Source organism: Amaranthus tricolor, chromosome 9 (assembly GCF_026212465.1).
Source record: "Amaranthus tricolor cultivar Red isolate AtriRed21 chromosome 9, ASM2621246v1, whole genome shotgun sequence".
Lineage (NCBI taxonomy): Eukaryota > Viridiplantae > Streptophyta > Magnoliopsida > Caryophyllales > Amaranthaceae > Amaranthus > Amaranthus tricolor.
In genome coordinates this window covers 25,584,319-25,602,940 of record NC_080055.1, presented here as the reverse complement: position 1 = coordinate 25,602,940, position 18,622 = coordinate 25,584,319, and the positions used below count along the sequence as shown (strand labels likewise).

Here is an 18,622-nt window from a genome sequence, read left to right as displayed (position 1 = left end):
GGCAAATTCTAACTTAACGGTTGTTAAACTAATACCGATGGTTACGGGTCTAAAATTTTATTGAATTCGTTCTTAATCCATTCTTATTTTTGGCTTTGTATCTAATATTTGAAACTTAATGGATATGACTCTGATTTTGAATCTAAAAAATATAAATGGATCTGGATTTGGTTGTAGGATCTTCAGACCTAAATCTGAATCTAGACCCTTTCTTTGAACCCATTTAAGACTCAAATTCGCTAGTTTCGTCTTAGAACTGCCAAATCCACTATAGATTTGACATACTACATGATCTAAAATCAATTTTAAATTCGTTGAGAACTATTTCTACATTTATTTGGACTCAATTTAGATTTATATACAACTTATATACCGATTTAAGTACTAATGGAAATATAAAAAGATTTACATTTGAATAGTTGAACTAAGACTAGCTTATCGAACAATTTTAATTTATTTTGGTGTAAATATATGGTTCCTGGAAATGATTTGTTGTATGAATAGGTTGTTTATAAACTAGCTGCTCCTATCAACATGTTCAATATTAATTGATCAAATCAGTCATTTTAATCATTACTAATAGTATAAACTATTAACCGTTTTTGCCAAAGACCTCTCATTTCATTCATGAAAAAAAAAACTAGTTTTCCCTTTACAAAACGGATTGTGAATGAATACAAAACTATTAATATAAATATAAAGTTTGTGAAATGAAAAATCACTAATGTATTGACATAATTAGTGTATGATAATGATGGAGTCGTAGTTATCTTCACATATTTTGGTTTATTTAGGCATTATTATATTCTTCAAGTGCCTTTGAAATAACATCACTTTAAAGTTATTTTATCAGCTCGTGTTTGATAAATTAGACTAAAAAATAAGTGAATTTAATTAATATGTGGATAAAATTAGGATAAAAGTAAATTTGTAAATGAGGGTGAAAAAATGTAGAATAAACTAAAATAAAAAGAGAATTTGGTCTAGTGGTTGTAAGATTTTCTTACCACTTATATGAAAGAATAATTATCTCACTTTGTAGCGATTAATATTCTCTATCTTACTCTAAATAAAATAAAAAGCTAAATCATGACAAGTGGAGTAGGTTTTTATGGACTTAGCCCACACTAAAATCATATCTTGTGTTAATTGAAGCATAAATTGGTTTAGATAGGAGAAATCTAAATTTAATTCTCGTTGTCGCTTCATACAGCGCCTCTCCTAAGAGACCGTCTTTGTAAGAGACGACTCTCCAGGCCCAGGTTCAACATTTAAAAAAAAACCCTAAAAACTAACGCGTGCGTTTGACCCTATCTGGAGTTAGTGTTATAACCTATTGAAGTTGGTGTTATAACCTATTCAAGTTGGTCTTTGGAGTTAGTGTTATAACATATTTAAGTTGGTATTATAACCTATTTGGAGATACCAACTTTAATAGCTTATAATACCAACTCTAACAGGTTATAATACCAACTTCAATAGGTTATAACACCAACTCCAAATAGAATTACACAGCGCTTGTTTTTTTGGTAGTTGTGTTTTCTAAGTAATAATGGGCATGCCCATTTGAGACGCGTCTCTTACAAAGACGATCTCAAGTAAGAATTTGTATGCTCCATAACCCTCCCTTCAACCTGCCCTATAACCCAACAAATTGAATATGCACCAATTCTAATATTTTCATTCATATTACACTTTTTAAATGAAAATATCGAGATTTAGGCGTTGTCTCAATTAGAGAGCAAATATCATTCTACCCATATAATCTTATAATTAGTTCTCATATAGCCTTTTTCTTTCTCTGCCTACTCCTTACCTAGAGGTGTTTAAAATAAATCCAACGACCTGATATTTATTTAATCTTGTTATCAAACCCGACTTTTATTCGTCTTCAAAATAAATTGAAAACTATATAAAAATTAATATTGACACAAAATTCAACTTTAAACTGACTCGAAAAATTTTAGTTGAAATCAAACTCGATGATGGATTAACGCATCTAGACTCGCCCTTATTGAGAGTGAAACTATGTGCCTATGCATTGAACTAAGAAAAGGTCAAAAATCATACTCCAAATTAAGTACCAGACTTCTATTCAAAGCGAAGGACTTTATCAAGCACGCAATAACTCTCTCGATTATCCCTTTTCTCTATTACTACACTTTCTTCGATCTCTACTTCTCACCAAACAACAGTCAAAGAATCGTTTTACAATCTTCTAATTCAGCAGTTTTAAGCTCCAGAAAGAGCAACAATGGCGTATGTTGATCACGCATTCTCCATTTCCGATGAAGATATGATGATGGACAACTCTTATGCCGTCAGCAATAAACCCCCTATTAAAGAGATCGCTCTTGCATTGTCTCTCCTTGTTTTTGGTGTTGTCGGCATCGTTCTTGGTATTTTCATGGCCGCCAATCATGTCGGTGGTGATCGAGCTCATGGTATTTCATGTTCTCTCTCTTCAATCAAAAACCTAACCCTAATTTTCTATTTTTGTATTGGGATTACTCTAAATGTATTTGGGGATTTTTTTGTTCAATTGATTGATTCTGAAATTGAGTTCTTAATTTTTTTATTGTAATGGTCGTGATTTTCTATTCTTTTATCGGGATTGTTTTCAACTAATTTAGGTAGGTTTTTGTTTGATTGACTAATTTGAAAATGGGTTTTTAATTCTATGATTGTAATGGTCCTGATTTTCTATTTCTTTATTGGGATTATTGTTAACTTATTAGGGTAGTTTTTTGTCTAATTAATTAATTTTGATAATGGGTTGTTAATCTTTTGATTGTATTGTCTAATTAATTAATTTTGATAATGGGTTGTTAATCTTTTGATTGTAATGGTTGTAAACAGGCCTATTCTTTGCAATACTAGGGGGGATTTTGTTCTTACCAGGTTTCTATTACACAAGAATAGCTTACTATGCATACAAAGGATACAAGGGTTTCTCTTTCTCTAACATTCCTCCTGTTTAGAGGTCAGAAAAATTAGATATTAGTACTTTAAATGAAGTGTTTTTTTGTATATACAAGAAGTGGATAAGTGTATTATGAGAAATGAAAATGTCACTTTTACTTCGATCATTCTGTATGATGTTTTGGAGAATGGTGTGTGTTGCAGTGATGGTGGTCTAAATATTCTTGTTTCGTGCTGTGTAATCAGTTCATGTGAATGTGAAGTTCTAAATCAGCCCTTTGTGGTGCTGTTGGAATATAGAATTTTGTGTTTTATTTGCTATTTGATTTCAAGTTGGTTGTTTGGAATATAGAATTTGTTGATTTCAAGTTGGTTTTCTTATATGATTCACCACTGCTTTCTTGGTTGATAACTTAGTCAAGGGGAAACAGCCTGTCCAATTAATAACTCGACTTGAAAATGTCCCTATTGAAATTGACTCGATTCTAAATCGATCGATCGATTTAACAGGTTCATTGTAACAAGTGTTTCTCTTTTTGGTGATTTGTGTTCGGTTTGTGCGCCCTTTTTTTCGTGTTATACTACTTTATTATACCTTGTTACCAATTCCTAAGTGTAAGTCTTCTTTTATGTAAGTGTTTGGCAAATAGGACTTGGGTTGTGGCGTGTCATCTTGGTTGAATGAAAGTCGACTATTTAGGAAATGTTAAGTAAAACTAAGTTAGTAATCATTTTGCAGACAATAAGAATCACTTAATTCAATTAGGCTTGTTTGGCAACAGTTGACCAATCTAAATCATAATGCATCGGTGCATGGGTTTAATTATACAATAGCCACTTTGGTTAGCTTGTTTATGTGTGGTAATGGCTCATTAGTCATTATCCAAGTTAAGGCAAAGATGTACTTGGAGAATTAAGAAATGTGTCTGTGATGAAACAAACTACTATATTAAGTAGTTCCCCCATTTAGTAGATTTCTATCTTTATTACTATATTAAGTAGTAGATTTCTATCTTGAGCCGAGGACTTTTGACCGCACTCTTCTTTATAGGTATGAGTTGTCGTCTTTCTTTTCTCCCCAGACCTTGATCATAGTTTTTCCTATGAACGGGATACACTGGGCATGATGATGATGATGATAAGCTTTAGTTTTTGTTCTAATTTGAGTAGGGTTTGTGCATTCATAAATAGAGAAGAAGTGTTGGTTAAGAGTCAATGCAAACAAGGAGGATCAAAGTTTATACATGTTTTGTACGTCCTCATACTCTAGAGCTCTTAATTGAAGCTAGCCAAATTCAATAAAGGTTAAATGCAAGAATCGACATTTAACAGCAGAAACGGACGGACAAGGGGTTTGGATTTTTATACCTTATCTTTTAGTTTTACATGTTATTTTTTAGAGTCTTTAGAAGATAAATTAGTAGATAAATTTTTTATTAGATTATATTTCTTTTAAGTAGGATATCTTTTAGTGCAAATAGGGGTTTGCATGCAACATATTGTTCAGATTAAATTTTTTAAGTTTATAAAATTCAGGTTGCAATGCTTTTGGTGAGTGAAGCTAGTTAATATCGAAAACAATCCGTGAGGGTTGAGTAAATGATGCTTAACTTGATTGAGAGGTGAGAACATTTTGTGAGTGAAATGAGGTGTACTCTTCACGGTATTCGACCATGTTGCATCGTGCCTGATGATATCATAAACAAACTCGCCTTTCTACTGCTTTTCGGCAGACGTTTAAGTCTCTTGGTCCAGATAAACTAGCCCTTTTCTTACAAGTGTTCCCTTTCTGGGATTGTTAAATGTAAATGAGCTGATGGGTGCCTCGAGACTCGAGTTACTCATCGGAATCCTTAGAAAGAACAGCTAGGTTAAGGTGGTTCTTTGCTGTTGCTATTCTTTTGGAATTCTTTGGGGATGATTTGTGATGATGTGCTATCGAGTTTTAAGTTTTTGTCGCCTTTAAAGGACTACTTGTAGCATTGTGCAAAATCAAGGCTAGATCACATCGCCTCAGCCACATTTTATAGATTTTTTTTAAAAAAAATCCTGATATTTCTCGCATCGTAAAGATATTATATTATCATGTAGAGTGTTGAGCACATTTATTAGTGCATTGTAGATACTCTTGTGGAATGTTATGGGGCTAGTACATATTTACTATTTTTGGGACATGTTATAAGCTAATTGCAAGAAGGAACAATTGTTGACATTGTCGACGACTTTAAAACCAGCATCGCGGACACTCTTCCTCAATTTTTATTTTGAACAACTATTGATGTTGTCGATTTGTCGATTGTTGTTGGTACAATCGTTGAGAATCTCAGTGGTTCGATTTGCTTGTATTTTCTAGACTCAATTGAGTATACTTGGACGATATTGAGAATTTATAAATTTTCAAATCTCTATTAAGAATTTAGTTTTTTATTATTATTATTATTATTATTATTATGGGTTAAATAGTCTAATAATACAAATTGTAGTATATGGACTTTTTGTTTTGAAGTCATCTCACCGAGACACGTTTTTCACAACAGTACGCTCTTAAATTTTGGAAAATTTCAATTGACATGTGATTGTCAATAAAATAAATTATTAACACAATTAAATTAACCGGCGGATTACTTGTGCTAGATTGACCTAAATAATATAAAACATTGATTTATTTTTATTGCCTAATGTAAAGTTTCCTACATTGAAAAAGGTATTCAATCAATTAAATTGCATAGATTGATCTAACACTAGTTTGTTATTAATTCACATTTGCTTAATCATATGCTTTGGAAAAATTATCCTGAATAATTTCATCTATTTTCCACTTGCTATGAATAATTTATACTATTGATTATTTCTAAATAATTTAACTTTTGTATATTATTTGCAAACACACTTTTTCACATTTTAAACGACTATTATAAATACATACTACCAAAGAGGATTAGGGTTTGACCAACGAAAAAACATAAAGGTGAAGAAGTGAGTGTAACGGCTAGTAGGTGCCTATAGTAGTCGGTTAAAATGTGAAAACGGGTGTTATCAGTAAATAATATAAAAAAGGCAAAATGTTAAAAAACTACCCAACATAAACCCCATTTTGCAAATAACTACCTTAAATAAAAAGTTTTGCAAAAAACTACCTTACATAGTCCATTTTTTTGCAAAAGAGTACCTTGTAACGGATTTAGGCGTTTGACCGTCAGATTTAACCTTTGACTAGCACGTGCCAGGCACGTGGTCCCTTTAGTTAACCTAAATCGTCTTCTTTTCAATTCACAGCCTTCCATTCAATTCCATTCTTGCTTTCTCCCATTTGCAGCGAAAAACCCTAATACTTCTTCTCTTGCGTCTTTCTTTCATTGTCGTTGGCATTCGAATCCCTAAAACCTTAAAAGATCATCATTTTCTTCCAATTAATCAGTTATGTCTTCTTGTTCTTCAAGCGAAAATTCTTCAATTGAAAAATATGGGTGTGGAGTTCCCTTTGCAAGGAGGGTTTCATGGACGAAGGAAAATCCTGGAAGAAGGTTTAATACTTGCGTTTTTTATGATCCTGATACAAAATCGAGGGGTTGCAAAAAGTTTAAATGGGTTGATGAACCTGAAATGGCTGTTTGGCAAAGAAAACTCACTAACAAGCTTGTGGAGGAAAAGCGACAATTGGCAACCGAAATCAAGATTTTGACATCAAGGATATCTTGCTTGGAACATGAAAAGGAACAAGCTTTTTCAGAAATTAAAATGATTAAGAAGAAATGGATGAATGAGAGGGAGCATTACAGTCAGATTAGAAGCTTTGTTTTAGGGTTTTTGTTTTGTTTTCTATTGGCTTTTCTTGTATTAATCAAGGGTGCTAATTGAAGTTTAGCACCTAGTTAAGCTTTATTGTAAGATTGATTTGGATATTGTAACATGATGATTCTGAATGAATGAATGAACTTCTTATTTTTTCCATTAAATTTTCTTTGCAGGTATTGTTCTGTGCTTCCTGTGTATGATGTGTTTGGTGTGTATGATTTTGTGTTTGATGTGATGCTGCGTATGTTTGCTGTGTTTGCAATGATGAACTGATTGTTTGCAGTTAGATGGCTCACTTGCATACTCACTTGCATACAGCATACAACAAGTAACACTGATGAACTGATTTGCTGCATACAGTAATCAACACTTGCATACATACAGCAATTTCAGTTCATTGAACTCATTTCCTGCATACTCAAAAGTGTATGAAAATTGAGTGTCAACACTAAACAATACAGATGGTTTCAATATTGATTGTTTGCTGTGTTTGTAACATTGATTTTCAACATTGATTGTTTGCAGTTAGATGGCTCACTTGCATACTCACTTACATACAGCATACAACAAGTAACACTTATGAACTGATTCATACAGCATACTCACTTGCATACAGCATACAGTACATACTAAGGAATTGATTCATACACAAATCTCAGTTCAGTCTGAGTTATTTAATTGAACTGATTCATACTGATTTGCTATTAGTACAACTTCAAACACATAGTACAACTGATCAGTACATGCACATATTGCACATATTGCTGCACACAATGCACAAGATATTGATTCAAACAAATAGTACTACTGATTCAATAACTGACTTGCTGCATACTCAACTTCAATGGGAAAAACTGATTCAAACACAATGCATACATATTGCTGTATTAGTCAAGGCTCACTTGCACACAATGCACAGTACATGCAGAACACAATGCACAGTTCAATTCTTGATTCAAACACATTGCTGCACATATTGCTGTTTTAGTCAAGGCTCACTGATCAGGGTACAGCAACATATTGCACAATGCACATTGCTGTGTTAGTCAAACACATTCAAACACATATTGCTGTATTAGTCAAACACATTCAAACACATATTGCTGTATTAGTCAAACACATTCAAACACAATGCACAGTACAGCAACAACCTTAAAACAGTACAGCACACAATGCACAAGATATTGATCAGGGTATAGCAACAATTACTGATTCAATTACTAATTCAAAGCACAACATTCTGAGTTCATTTGCTACACTAGTTCATTTGCTAAACAGGGTACAACAACATTACATTCTTATTTCAACATAGTACATTTGCTAAAATACAACAACTTTATTCTAAGTCTATATTTGACTATTTTGATCCATTAGACATGAAGTAGATGCAGCATTTTGCGTTTGTTGTTGACCACTGGAGCTAGATTGTTGAGTAGAAGACGATCCCATTTTAGGCCTTCCACCTTTTGACTGGGTCTTTGTTGGTGGTGGTTTAGGTGGATTCTTGCAGCCCTTTTTATAGTGACCTAGGTCACCGCAATTACCACATCTCCGTTGCTTGAATTCTTTAACAGCCTTCTTACCTCCTTTACCTTCACCAACTTCCTTCTTTCTCTTCCTCTTGTTAGGCCTTCCAGGCATCTTTCGATATGGTGGAGGAAGTGGTTTGGCTAAAGTGGTTGTTGGCCACATTTTGTGTCCTGGCATACCATAAAACTTTGGACTATATGTTTTTCGATACGTTTCTATGAGATACGCTTCGTGGACAAAGTCGTTGGCATCTAATTTTCTAAGAACAATACAAGCAACGACATGTTTGCAAGGAATCCCTATTAGGTCCCAACTTCCACAATGGCAAGTTTTGTTGGCCAAGTTTACAACGTAAGAGTCGTCAATATCATCCACCTCAAACTCATACACATCCACTGGGATTACCCTTAAACCGTATATTTCTTTTGCATGTTTTTCAATCATTTTGGTGATAGCTGGCATCAACACACCTTCAAAGTTACTAAGCCCTTCCCTTTTGGCTGCGCTTCGTTGCATTACATATCTCCTAATCCACTCCATTAGAGAAATTATAGGCTTCCCCCTTGCTTCTACTAATACATTGTTGAATGCCTCACAAACATTGTTCAACAACATCCCAGACTTACTCCTACTACAAAAAGCATGCCTAGACCAGTGTTTTGCAGGAATAGCAGCTAGATATTCATATGCGTCAACAGAAATATTCTTTATTACATTTATTTCTCTATCAAAATGATTCTGTAAACACATTGTTACTAATTAGTTTGACATTATGTCAGATATTTATTACATTCTATAAACATAAATGATTCCATACCTTGTTGTAGGCTCTGGCTGCACTCCAAAAGTGTTGTTTGAACAACTCTCCAGGGAACTTGATCTTGAAGTTCGCCCATATATGCCTACAGCAGAACCTAATTTCACATTCAGGAACCACTGAGTTCAAAGCTTCAACCAAACCCTACATTTTCCACAAATTAATATTAGGGTTATAGCATTAGTTACATTTAAAACAAGATATGTGTGAACAAGTAATTACCTTTTGCCTATCGCTCATGAAGGTGAAAGCTTCAACTTCTACTTGAACCCAACTACTCGATGCAGTTACCGATCTAAGGTCTTCTACCAGAAGATTTAGAAACCAAGTCCAAGTTTCTACACTTTCTGTTTCAACCACAGCCCATGCAATGGGAAAGATATTATTGTTCCCATCTTTACCTACAGCAGTCAACAAAACCCCAGGGAATTTGCCCTTCAGATGTGCCCCATCAACACCTATAATAGGCCTACAGCCAGCAACAAATCCCTCCTTACACGCTGTCAAGCATATATACATCCTTTGGAACAAAGGTGGGGGTGTGTCTATTCCAATGCATTTAACGTTTGCAGTGCTTCCTGGACTAAACCTCCTTATTGCTTCCGCATAATCCCACACCCTGCTATACTCTTCACTAGCATCACCATATATCATTTTCATTGCAATTCTTTTAGCCATGTAACACTTAGAATACTTCACTTCACAACCTAACTCTCTATTAACCCGTTTCTTAAACGCCTTTAATTCCCAAGTTGGATTGTCCCTCCAATCATCTATGTATTTCTCAGCTAAATACAAAGCAGTGACTTTCTTATTTTGGTGTTGGTGACCACATGTGTGGTTTGGAAAATAACTCCTTATTTGAATTGTCTCCTCGTCTTTCAGTTTCATGGCATGAACCTTAAAATAACACTTCTTCTCCTTCCCACAAACACAGTTCACAATTCTACCTTTCGATTTCATGCAATCGCATCTGTTGTAGCAATACACACTTATCCTATTTGTACCATTATGCAGGTAATAATAATTGTAACCACATTCAATAGCATGGTACCTTAGTGCTTTTCTAAGCACATATGTCGAAGGAAACTTAAGGCCTAAACACAAATTAATCTTACCCTTGAAATCAACCTCAGGGTTGAATGTAGGATAACTGCATATACCTTCCTCATCATCATTCAATGCACTCAAATCATTATCATCAGACTGCGGTTCATCATCATTAAAGTATATGTCTCTGCTGTTTTGTTCATCAACCTCCTTATCTACTATCAACCTAAGTTCCTCATCATCTATAAACACATCATCAAGACCATAAACTACATTTTCAGCAAACAAATCAGAATCATCCTCATATTCATCTTCATTAACACATGTATAATCATCATCACTACTATCCTCAACCTCATCAGCATTACCATCTACATTTGCTAAAACCAACTCAGAACTATCAATCAACACCTCATCTACCGTTACATTACCCACCTCAGTTGACAACTCAGACTGCTTCTTTTTCGAATCACTGGCTTTTTTACGGATTGTCAATTTCTTCATCTTAGCTAATTTTTATATATTGATTTAGCTAATTTTAAGAACCCTAATACAGTATTCAGATACAACAAGAGTCAATTTACAAATTAAAAGATATGAAACAACAAATTCAATACAAAAATCGCACAGCACAGGAAGCAAATCTGAAAAACGAAAAAAAATTTAAATTATAGCTACAGGAATGAGATGAAACATACCGGATTTGCTTAGAGATTTCAATGAGATGAAGTTACGAGGTGGATGGGAGCGAAATATGAAGCTACAACAATGGAAGATTGGCTGGAAATGGCAGGATTGAATACGATTTCGAATGCTCTGAATTGAAAAGAAGACGATTTAGGTTAACTAAAGGGACCACGTGCCTGGCACGTGCTAGTCAAAGGTTAAATCTGACGGTCAAACGCCTAAATCCGTTACAAGGTACTCTTTTGCAAAAAAATGGATTATGTAAGGTAGTTTTTTGCAAAACTTTTTATTTAAGGTAGTTATTTGCAAAATGGGGTTTATGTTAGGTAGTTTTTTAACATTTTGCCTATAAAAAATTTAGATTATTTAGGAATAATCAATAGTAGAGATTATTCACAGCAGATAAACAATAAATAAGATTATTTTGGATAATTTTTCTTAAATTTAATTATGTAAAAGATAAGATATAAAGTCTATAATTATAATGAGTAACTTATCCATGTCACATGCTTGAACCTAGTTTTAATTAAAGTGGTTCATGGGTTGCGTTATCTGTCAAGCTCGTTCCGCTGCTTGGAAAATGGATGGGTTTATACATCATTTTAAATGAAGATGCTCACGTTAAATACTTATCAATGGCTATAATGGTGCATTATAAAAATTTATAAATTATAGTATTTTAAAAGAAAAAAAATCTCATTTACCCACGAATTTCACCCCTCAAAAAAATAGGTCGATAGTGGTAAATAAATTAAACATGTTAGTTTAAATTAACTTTTGGAATTTTAAGCACGTATCTATATTTTTAGAGGTAAGTTTGATTCTGTACCTGCTCACGAACACCCCTCGACTTTTAAGGTTATGGCATGAATTAACAAGATTTTACGTCATATAGTTTTTTAGAGCTACTCTTATAAAAAGACTGTTAATTTGTGAGGAGACCTCAATACAAAGAACTTATATGTTAATAACTTGTATCAATTAGACTATTCAATTCATTTTTAAAAGACGTATCATTATGATACCGTCTTATATAAAAGTTATAATTTTTTAATATTAGGAATTTATGTTTGTTCGATGTTGCTATTACAAAGCCAATAATTTACTTAAACATTTCGTTTCTTTTATCTTAAAATCTAAAAGTCCTCATTTTATTGATGTAGGATGGAAGAATTCACACTTTAGGACCATATCAATTCAAACAATGCACAAATTTCTCATAATTACTTATAATTTAGGATAAAAAAATGTATTATTTTGTAAATAAGCTCATTCAAAGACTTGGAAAATTACCAACTCTAATCCGCAAAATGATTTTTAGGCCTAGTTCAAGTGGGCATAATGTACATATGCGACAGAGAGAAGAGCAAAAAATATACACTAATTTGAAAGTCTTATATGTTTTATATATTTTTTTCATAATTTTAGGGCCTAAACACAAGTAATCAAACCAAGTCAAAGTTAGTGTAAACTAACATCGACTGATATTTAAGGGCCCTAAATTTATAGGGCTCTATGCGATTGAACACCTTGTATATGCTTAAAACCACCTCGAAAGTCTTTCAGCATGAACTCCACAAAACGCTTATGATATCACAACTCCGCAAAACTTTATACCAACTTGTATACTCTTAATATGGTTTGTCTAGTGCATGTGCTAGTCTTCGTAGTTGTTCGAATGCTTGCATTGTTTCCGCATCAAATCCTCCGGCAAACTGCATTTAGACAAAGAATTATACCAATGAATCCCACATGAGTAGAGTTGTGCAATGGGCGGAGCTTAAAATATGCGGCTCTGAAATGGACCGAAGCTTAAAGAGGCCATTTATTTACAAAAGGGCTAAAAACGGGCTCTAGTATGGGCCTTTTTATGTGAGTTCGATTCGACCTGATCAGTGTACATGATTCGTTGATTTCCTCGCAAACCGTGAATCGAAAAAAAGCGAATTATAATCGATTTTAGGCTATATTTTGGTCATTTTCAGCGAATCGCGAATTTGAAAAACGAATTAGCCAGCGAATTATGTAACATTGGAGCTGACCCACTTGTATATGAGCTCGGACTGGCCATTATCCAGCCCATTACGCAGGTCTACACATGAGCATGAACTCCTAGGATGAAAGATAAATCTTGGGAGATGGTTAAACAAACCTGATGAATTCTGAAGGCAAATCTCACTCCTTGAAGAAGCATGTAATCCATAGCAACATCTTTCTCAGATGATGATCTCGATTGGAGTTCTGTAGCCACTCTGTTCATATATTGTTTTGCTAATTTCAAAGACCCAAGTTTCACCTACACATTTAAAGCACAGTCATCAGCTGCCCTAACTTGGAGCAGGAATGGCTTACTGGGTAGGGGAATCTAGGCCCGCATGCCATGGCCGGGTCATTTGTAGAGGTGTTCATTCGGGTCATCGGATCGATTTCGGGTCACGTGTTTCAGGTCGGTTCAAAATCGGATTTTTTGTCTACATTGATTTTTACATGATTTTAAAATTTATTTTGAAGTCGGTTCGATTACAAAATCGGGTAAATATCGAGCCATCGGGTCTATTTTAAAACACCTCTAGTCATTTGATTAACGACCCTATTAATATTGAATTGTGTGATATACAACATGGAAGAATGACAATTTAGTGGGTTTACCACGTAGAAATGAATGTTTGGCCCATCCTATTTCAATATCGTGAATTCACCACAGGTATGTGTGTGAAATTGGTGGGTAACAGATAGACACGACTATACGAGTATGAAAAATATTATCCTTCATAACCTCATGGGTAATGAAATTGGTGGGTAACGGAGATAAGAGTATGAAAAATATTATCTTTCATAACCTTATGGGTAATGTGAGACTGGGAGGGAATTAAGCAGGTATGATCATGATGGGTATACCGGTTGGATAGTGAATGGGTATAGTTAGGATACTACCCACGTAGACGCGCGTGTGTGCCGACATATGAAAGGTGATAGGTATAAAAATTTTAGCTGGCGATGAGTATGATATACATATTACATAGCTTAATCCTCTTTTAATGTTGAACTTACGCCTTACAATCAATAAGAATTACATTAGACAACTTTCAAATTGTTTCCACTACCACCTAAACTCATAAGAATTAATCCTAATTCCTGTTTTGCATCAAAATTATCACAATCTAATAATTAGCCAAGTATTTGGTGTTGGTTAGACCGTCAAAACGGTCGGGCGAGTGGGCTGCGAATCAAGTCACTTTCAGTCGGTCCTTTTCGGGTTGGTTCAGTTCTGGATCGGGTCTTGTCGCGTTTGGATTGAGGACATAAACTAGCTTGAATTCGACCGAAAACTAAGTATCAACACACATGCTTGATCAAGATCAGAAAAAGTAATGCACACCTTGCTCAATATACCACTATCAAGCATCCAATCTGTAGGAATTTGGAATTCTTTACAACTTCGCATTAACGATTCCCTTGTTCGAAGAACATTGTAGATCGTACGCTCGATCCTGAAAACAGAAACCCGAAAATCCATGAAAACATTAAGAAAAAGAACAAACTTGAAGTTAGAATGTCATGTTATAAAACAACAAGCTTTGTACTTTTCTGATAAGGAAACCATCTTCCTGAGGGCATCGTCACAGGGCAATTGAGGATCATCATGATAATAAGCAACTTCAGACTCCAACTTCTTCAAATCTTTGTACCCGAATGCAGCTTCTCGCAACGTATCAGCTTTTTTTTCAGGCCAATCAAAGTGCTTTAAGACGGCTCGTTCATCCACCTGATAACATGTCAGAAATGATCAGGTTCACAGTAATGTTCTGACATCTGAATGGTGTGCAAAAAGACTCACAGATGGTATCATAAAGTCATAATGTTTAAGGGTATGAAGCATTATACTTACTAGGAAGCACAGTTCATCATCGAGCCACTTGACGAATTCGACAACATCATCTATGTTTTTGTACACTGCATTGTTTACTTCTCTAATCAATGAATTGACAAATTCTCCTTGAATCTCAACATCTGCTTTGATCTGTACAGACATGATCAATGCATACAAATCAATCAATTAATGCCAAACGATTGAATATGAAGTTATGAACCAAATAGATCAGTTCTAATGGTGTCCACGAAAATTTGGGGAAGCCCCCACGAGAATCGATTTAGGTTCATGATCATGGATGTGACTAGGTTTTACTGAACTAGTTGTCATAAACTGAAAAGCTAAGGGAACTCACAGCGAGCAAATACGACGAACGGTTCTCAATTTCTCCGATCATGTTGCTTCGAACACTTGATAAATTAGGGGACTCACAAATGGCTCCTCCAGTTGAATCTCTACGCGTGTCTCTCTTCATTAGTGAATGATAAAACTCAACAACTTGAGGTGCGCGCTGCACGGCTCCTGCATTACTCCCTGCGGAAAATCTTTGAGGAAGCGGAGGTGGGGGTGGAGGTGGAGGAGGCGGTGGCGGAGGTGCCACTCGAGCCTGACTATGACTATGACCACCTTCTTTTAGTTCATTAGAATCAGCCGATGAAGGCCTTGGTGGAGGATTCGGTATCCTTAAGGCCCTCTTAACAACTTCTATAGGCGGCGGGGGCGTGGCCATAACTTGATTACTTTCGACTTCATCCTCCAATCCTCCCTTATTACAGTCTACAAGTTTAGTGCACATAAACCCATCTGATTGTCTCCTCTTATCTAAAACCAAATCTTCATCACAACACTTTGATCCACTTATTGAATGTCTTCTTCCTCCTGAATCGCTCTCTTGTACACTCGAAAAATCGTCTTTTTTTGTCATAGCCCATTGATTTATCTTGTTTACTCCCCTCAATTTCTTTGTACTATCATCCTCCTCGAGTTCATTACTTTCCCTATCGGGGAAATCACTCGAATGCGGGTTTTGAAGTTCATTGCGTAATTGTGCATTAATCCATCTCAAGTAAGCTAGTTCTTCAACCTCATTCAATCTGCTCATCTGCAATCCTTCCACTTGTTTTGATAAATCTTCATTTTTACTCCTCAATAGTGATGATTCAGCTTTGATTTTCCTCATTACTTCACTCTAATGATACTCAAAACACATTAGTCCATATACAATATTATGAGTAACTAAAAATTTTGAAATCCAAAAACAAATGGAACAAACAATTTATTTATATTCAACAAATCAAGCAACTAATTCCTAATTTTTAAAAATTTCATAACAAGTCTTTTTCTTGAGAAAGTTGCATTACCTCTCTCAAAAGGTGCTATTAATTTTTACCAAGAAAAAAAGCTACATGGGTAGATAAGCATTGCAAAGAAGTGTATGTACATGAGACTTCCCTTAGAAATTGATACAATGTAAAAACCTTAATCCCATAATTTAAAATGAAAAATGATATTTAGAGCCATAATAGCTATACTTAAAAAACTAAAAGAGGAAATACTAAAAAAATTTCATGGTTGTTTCATGATTGCATCAACAAAATTGATTAATATGTAACTTGTGATAACCCATTTAGTAGTGGCTAATAATAGATGTTTGACAAACGACTAATAGCTCATACCCGGTTAGAGTGACCCATTTGACTGACTGATTTTATCAACTGATTTAACTAGCTAATTATGAATATGTTGGTACAAGTATCATGTCACAAATTAGCTAATTCATAACATGTTGTTTGAACAAGCTAATTTACTGAACTGTAACATTAGACGGTTTGATCACTCAACCATCTACTTATATCTAAATAAGCTAAAAATTGTCAATTTTGCCAAGCATTTCTTATATCAAACCATATAAATCCAAATTCCAAGCATTTAAAAATAAATATTAAGAAAATTACCTCAGAAAAATTGGACAACTGAGACTCCAAAGAAGCAACTTTTGCAGAAAGATTTCTCTTCTGAAGTTGAAGTTCTTTATTTAACCTTCTTAGTTGAAGCACTTCCATTTGAACACTATTCTTATTCCCTTTCCCCAATCCCACCTTCTCTAAACTTCCATACCCATTCTTAAAATCAATTTTCTCAGATTCTAAAACCCTAATTTTCCTATTTAAGCTATCAATCTCATTTTGCTTTGCTTTAACCTCTCTTTCTAATTCCAAATTCAAATTCGCATTCCTAAACTCCCTTTGCTTTGATTCATTCAATAGGGCTCTCAAATTTTCAATCTCAACAAACAAATCTTGAGACTTATTCATACTACTACCATGAGGATGAATTTGGGTTCCTGTAACAGAGCAAGATAAATCACTAATTATTCCACCCCTTTTTAGCTTTACCTTCGAATTAGGTTTTCCATCAATCAATTTGTTCATTGTTGTTGACTGGATTTTGCTTTTTCTATCCCCAGAACCCGATAAACCCTTCACAATATTAGAACCCCATATAGACGCCGATTTCAATTTAGACGAAGAATTGCTTCCTAACCCTATATTTGAATTCTTGGGTGGCTCATTTTGATCAGAAAATTTGGATTTTTTTGTTCTAAGAGAGTATTCTTTAGGTTTTGAGTTCAACTCTTTCATTGTTCGGACAAAAATGAGGGATTGGTTATATGGGTTATGGAGGATTTTAGGGAGGAAATCATTCAATCAATGAGATTTATAAGTAATAGCTCAGATTCCAATGTAATTGGGAGCGTAATTCTAAGCTATGAGTGATGATTTGCGAGAAACATAGCAAGCTTTTTTGCTTACGATGAGGTTTTTTTTAAGTTTTGAAATTTGAATGTAGCCAGGAGAGTTGCACATCCCAACGGTCGTATTATTTCTTGGACTTTTAATATTAAGTTCAAATTTAGGGATAATAGTCCATTTTATTTTTGAGACGTAGACGGTAGCTCATGTATTCCGTACAGAACTTGTTTGGATTTAGAGTAAATATTTAATGGAATAAAAAAATTAAATTAATAGAACAAAAGTAATTATAGGCAATGTAAATGAAGTAATTGAAATAATTGTGAAAGAGGTCGAATAACAGTAAACTAAAAAAGATGAATAAGAAAGAAGGATGATTTTCACATTTGGAGGAAAAAGATTTCCCCCACCCTTTCCTTTCTTAGAGTAAATATATATATATATGTTATTTATCTTCCAATTTAAGTTATGTGTAAGAAGATTGTTGTGGTACGGTAACACTTGTTAAAGTTTTAAGTCTAACCAATTGGACATGTAAGATGTTTGTAAGAACATGATGCCATGAGGTGTGATTATTTGGGCATGACCAACATATAATCGAGTCGTTGAGTTAATATTTATAACATCTCCATATCCCATTAGGATATTATTGTTCACATCAAAAGTGAGTACGAGGACGAACTCTATTTTAAATTGGGTATAGTCATATGAGTTCTTATCATTGTTTATATGATATCTAATCCAATCTATGACTATCTTGAAGATATGTTGTTTGGATTCATTATTATTGTACATTAAAATTTATTGTTGTGATTCTTGGTGCCGACTTCTTAATTTGAGAGCATTTAGTTGGAGCTTTGTGCTTATAATTGAGTTGTATTATACATTCAAGTTCTATTAATTGGGTACTTCTCAGTTTGAGACGTTTGATTTACTTAAATTAAGAGTCAAAATTTACTATTGTGAGAATCACATTTTTATTATTGGAGATATATAGTTCGGAGATGAACTTTATTTTATGGTGGCTAGAATGTAACATTTGGATTCACTATCTTGAGCTAAAGTTAACTTGAGGTCGAAGTTTGTATTAATTTGAAGATATTGTAAGTTTTTTTTATTCTAAATTGAGTTTTAATTTCAAGGATGAACTTGACTTTGTAATAGCGAAATCCTAAAATGAACTAATTTGGGTTCTAA

General features: G+C 34.2%; 3 protein-coding genes across 3 annotated transcripts; 1 reads left to right on the top strand and 2 right to left on the bottom strand.

Moving 5' to 3' along the window:
• Window positions 1–2,009: 2,009 nt before the first annotated feature.
• Window positions 2,010–3,269, top strand: LOC130824204 (uncharacterized). The gene is made up of 2 exons (XM_057689105.1): window positions 2,010–2,444; window positions 2,860–3,269. The coding sequence occupies exons 1-2, from the start codon at window positions 2,255–2,257 to the stop codon at window positions 2,979–2,981; spliced, it is 312 nt and encodes a 103-aa protein (XP_057545088.1). The 5' UTR covers window positions 2,010–2,254; the 3' UTR covers window positions 2,982–3,269.
• Window positions 3,270–8,064: 4,795 nt separating this feature from the next.
• LOC130823424 (uncharacterized) lies at window positions 8,065–10,618 on the bottom strand. Its single transcript, XM_057688045.1, has 7 exons — window positions 10,438–10,618; window positions 10,272–10,356; window positions 9,919–10,217; window positions 9,759–9,837; window positions 9,287–9,698; window positions 9,065–9,208; window positions 8,065–8,985 (listed from the first exon to the last, which is right to left on the bottom strand). Exons 1-7 carry the CDS (start codon window positions 10,616–10,618, stop codon window positions 8,065–8,067), a joined length of 2,121 nt encoding a protein of 706 aa, XP_057544028.1.
• Window positions 10,619–12,034: 1,416 nt separating this feature from the next.
• LOC130824307 (protein CHUP1, chloroplastic-like) lies at window positions 12,035–17,554 on the bottom strand. The gene is made up of 7 exons (XM_057689241.1): window positions 16,628–17,554; window positions 15,028–15,861; window positions 14,691–14,822; window positions 14,386–14,567; window positions 14,181–14,292; window positions 12,954–13,097; window positions 12,035–12,516 (listed from the first exon to the last, which is right to left on the bottom strand). Exons 1-7 carry the CDS (start codon window positions 17,312–17,314, stop codon window positions 12,433–12,435), a joined length of 2,175 nt encoding a protein of 724 aa, XP_057545224.1. The 5' UTR covers window positions 17,315–17,554; the 3' UTR covers window positions 12,035–12,432.
• Window positions 17,555–18,622: the final 1,068 nt, after the last annotated feature.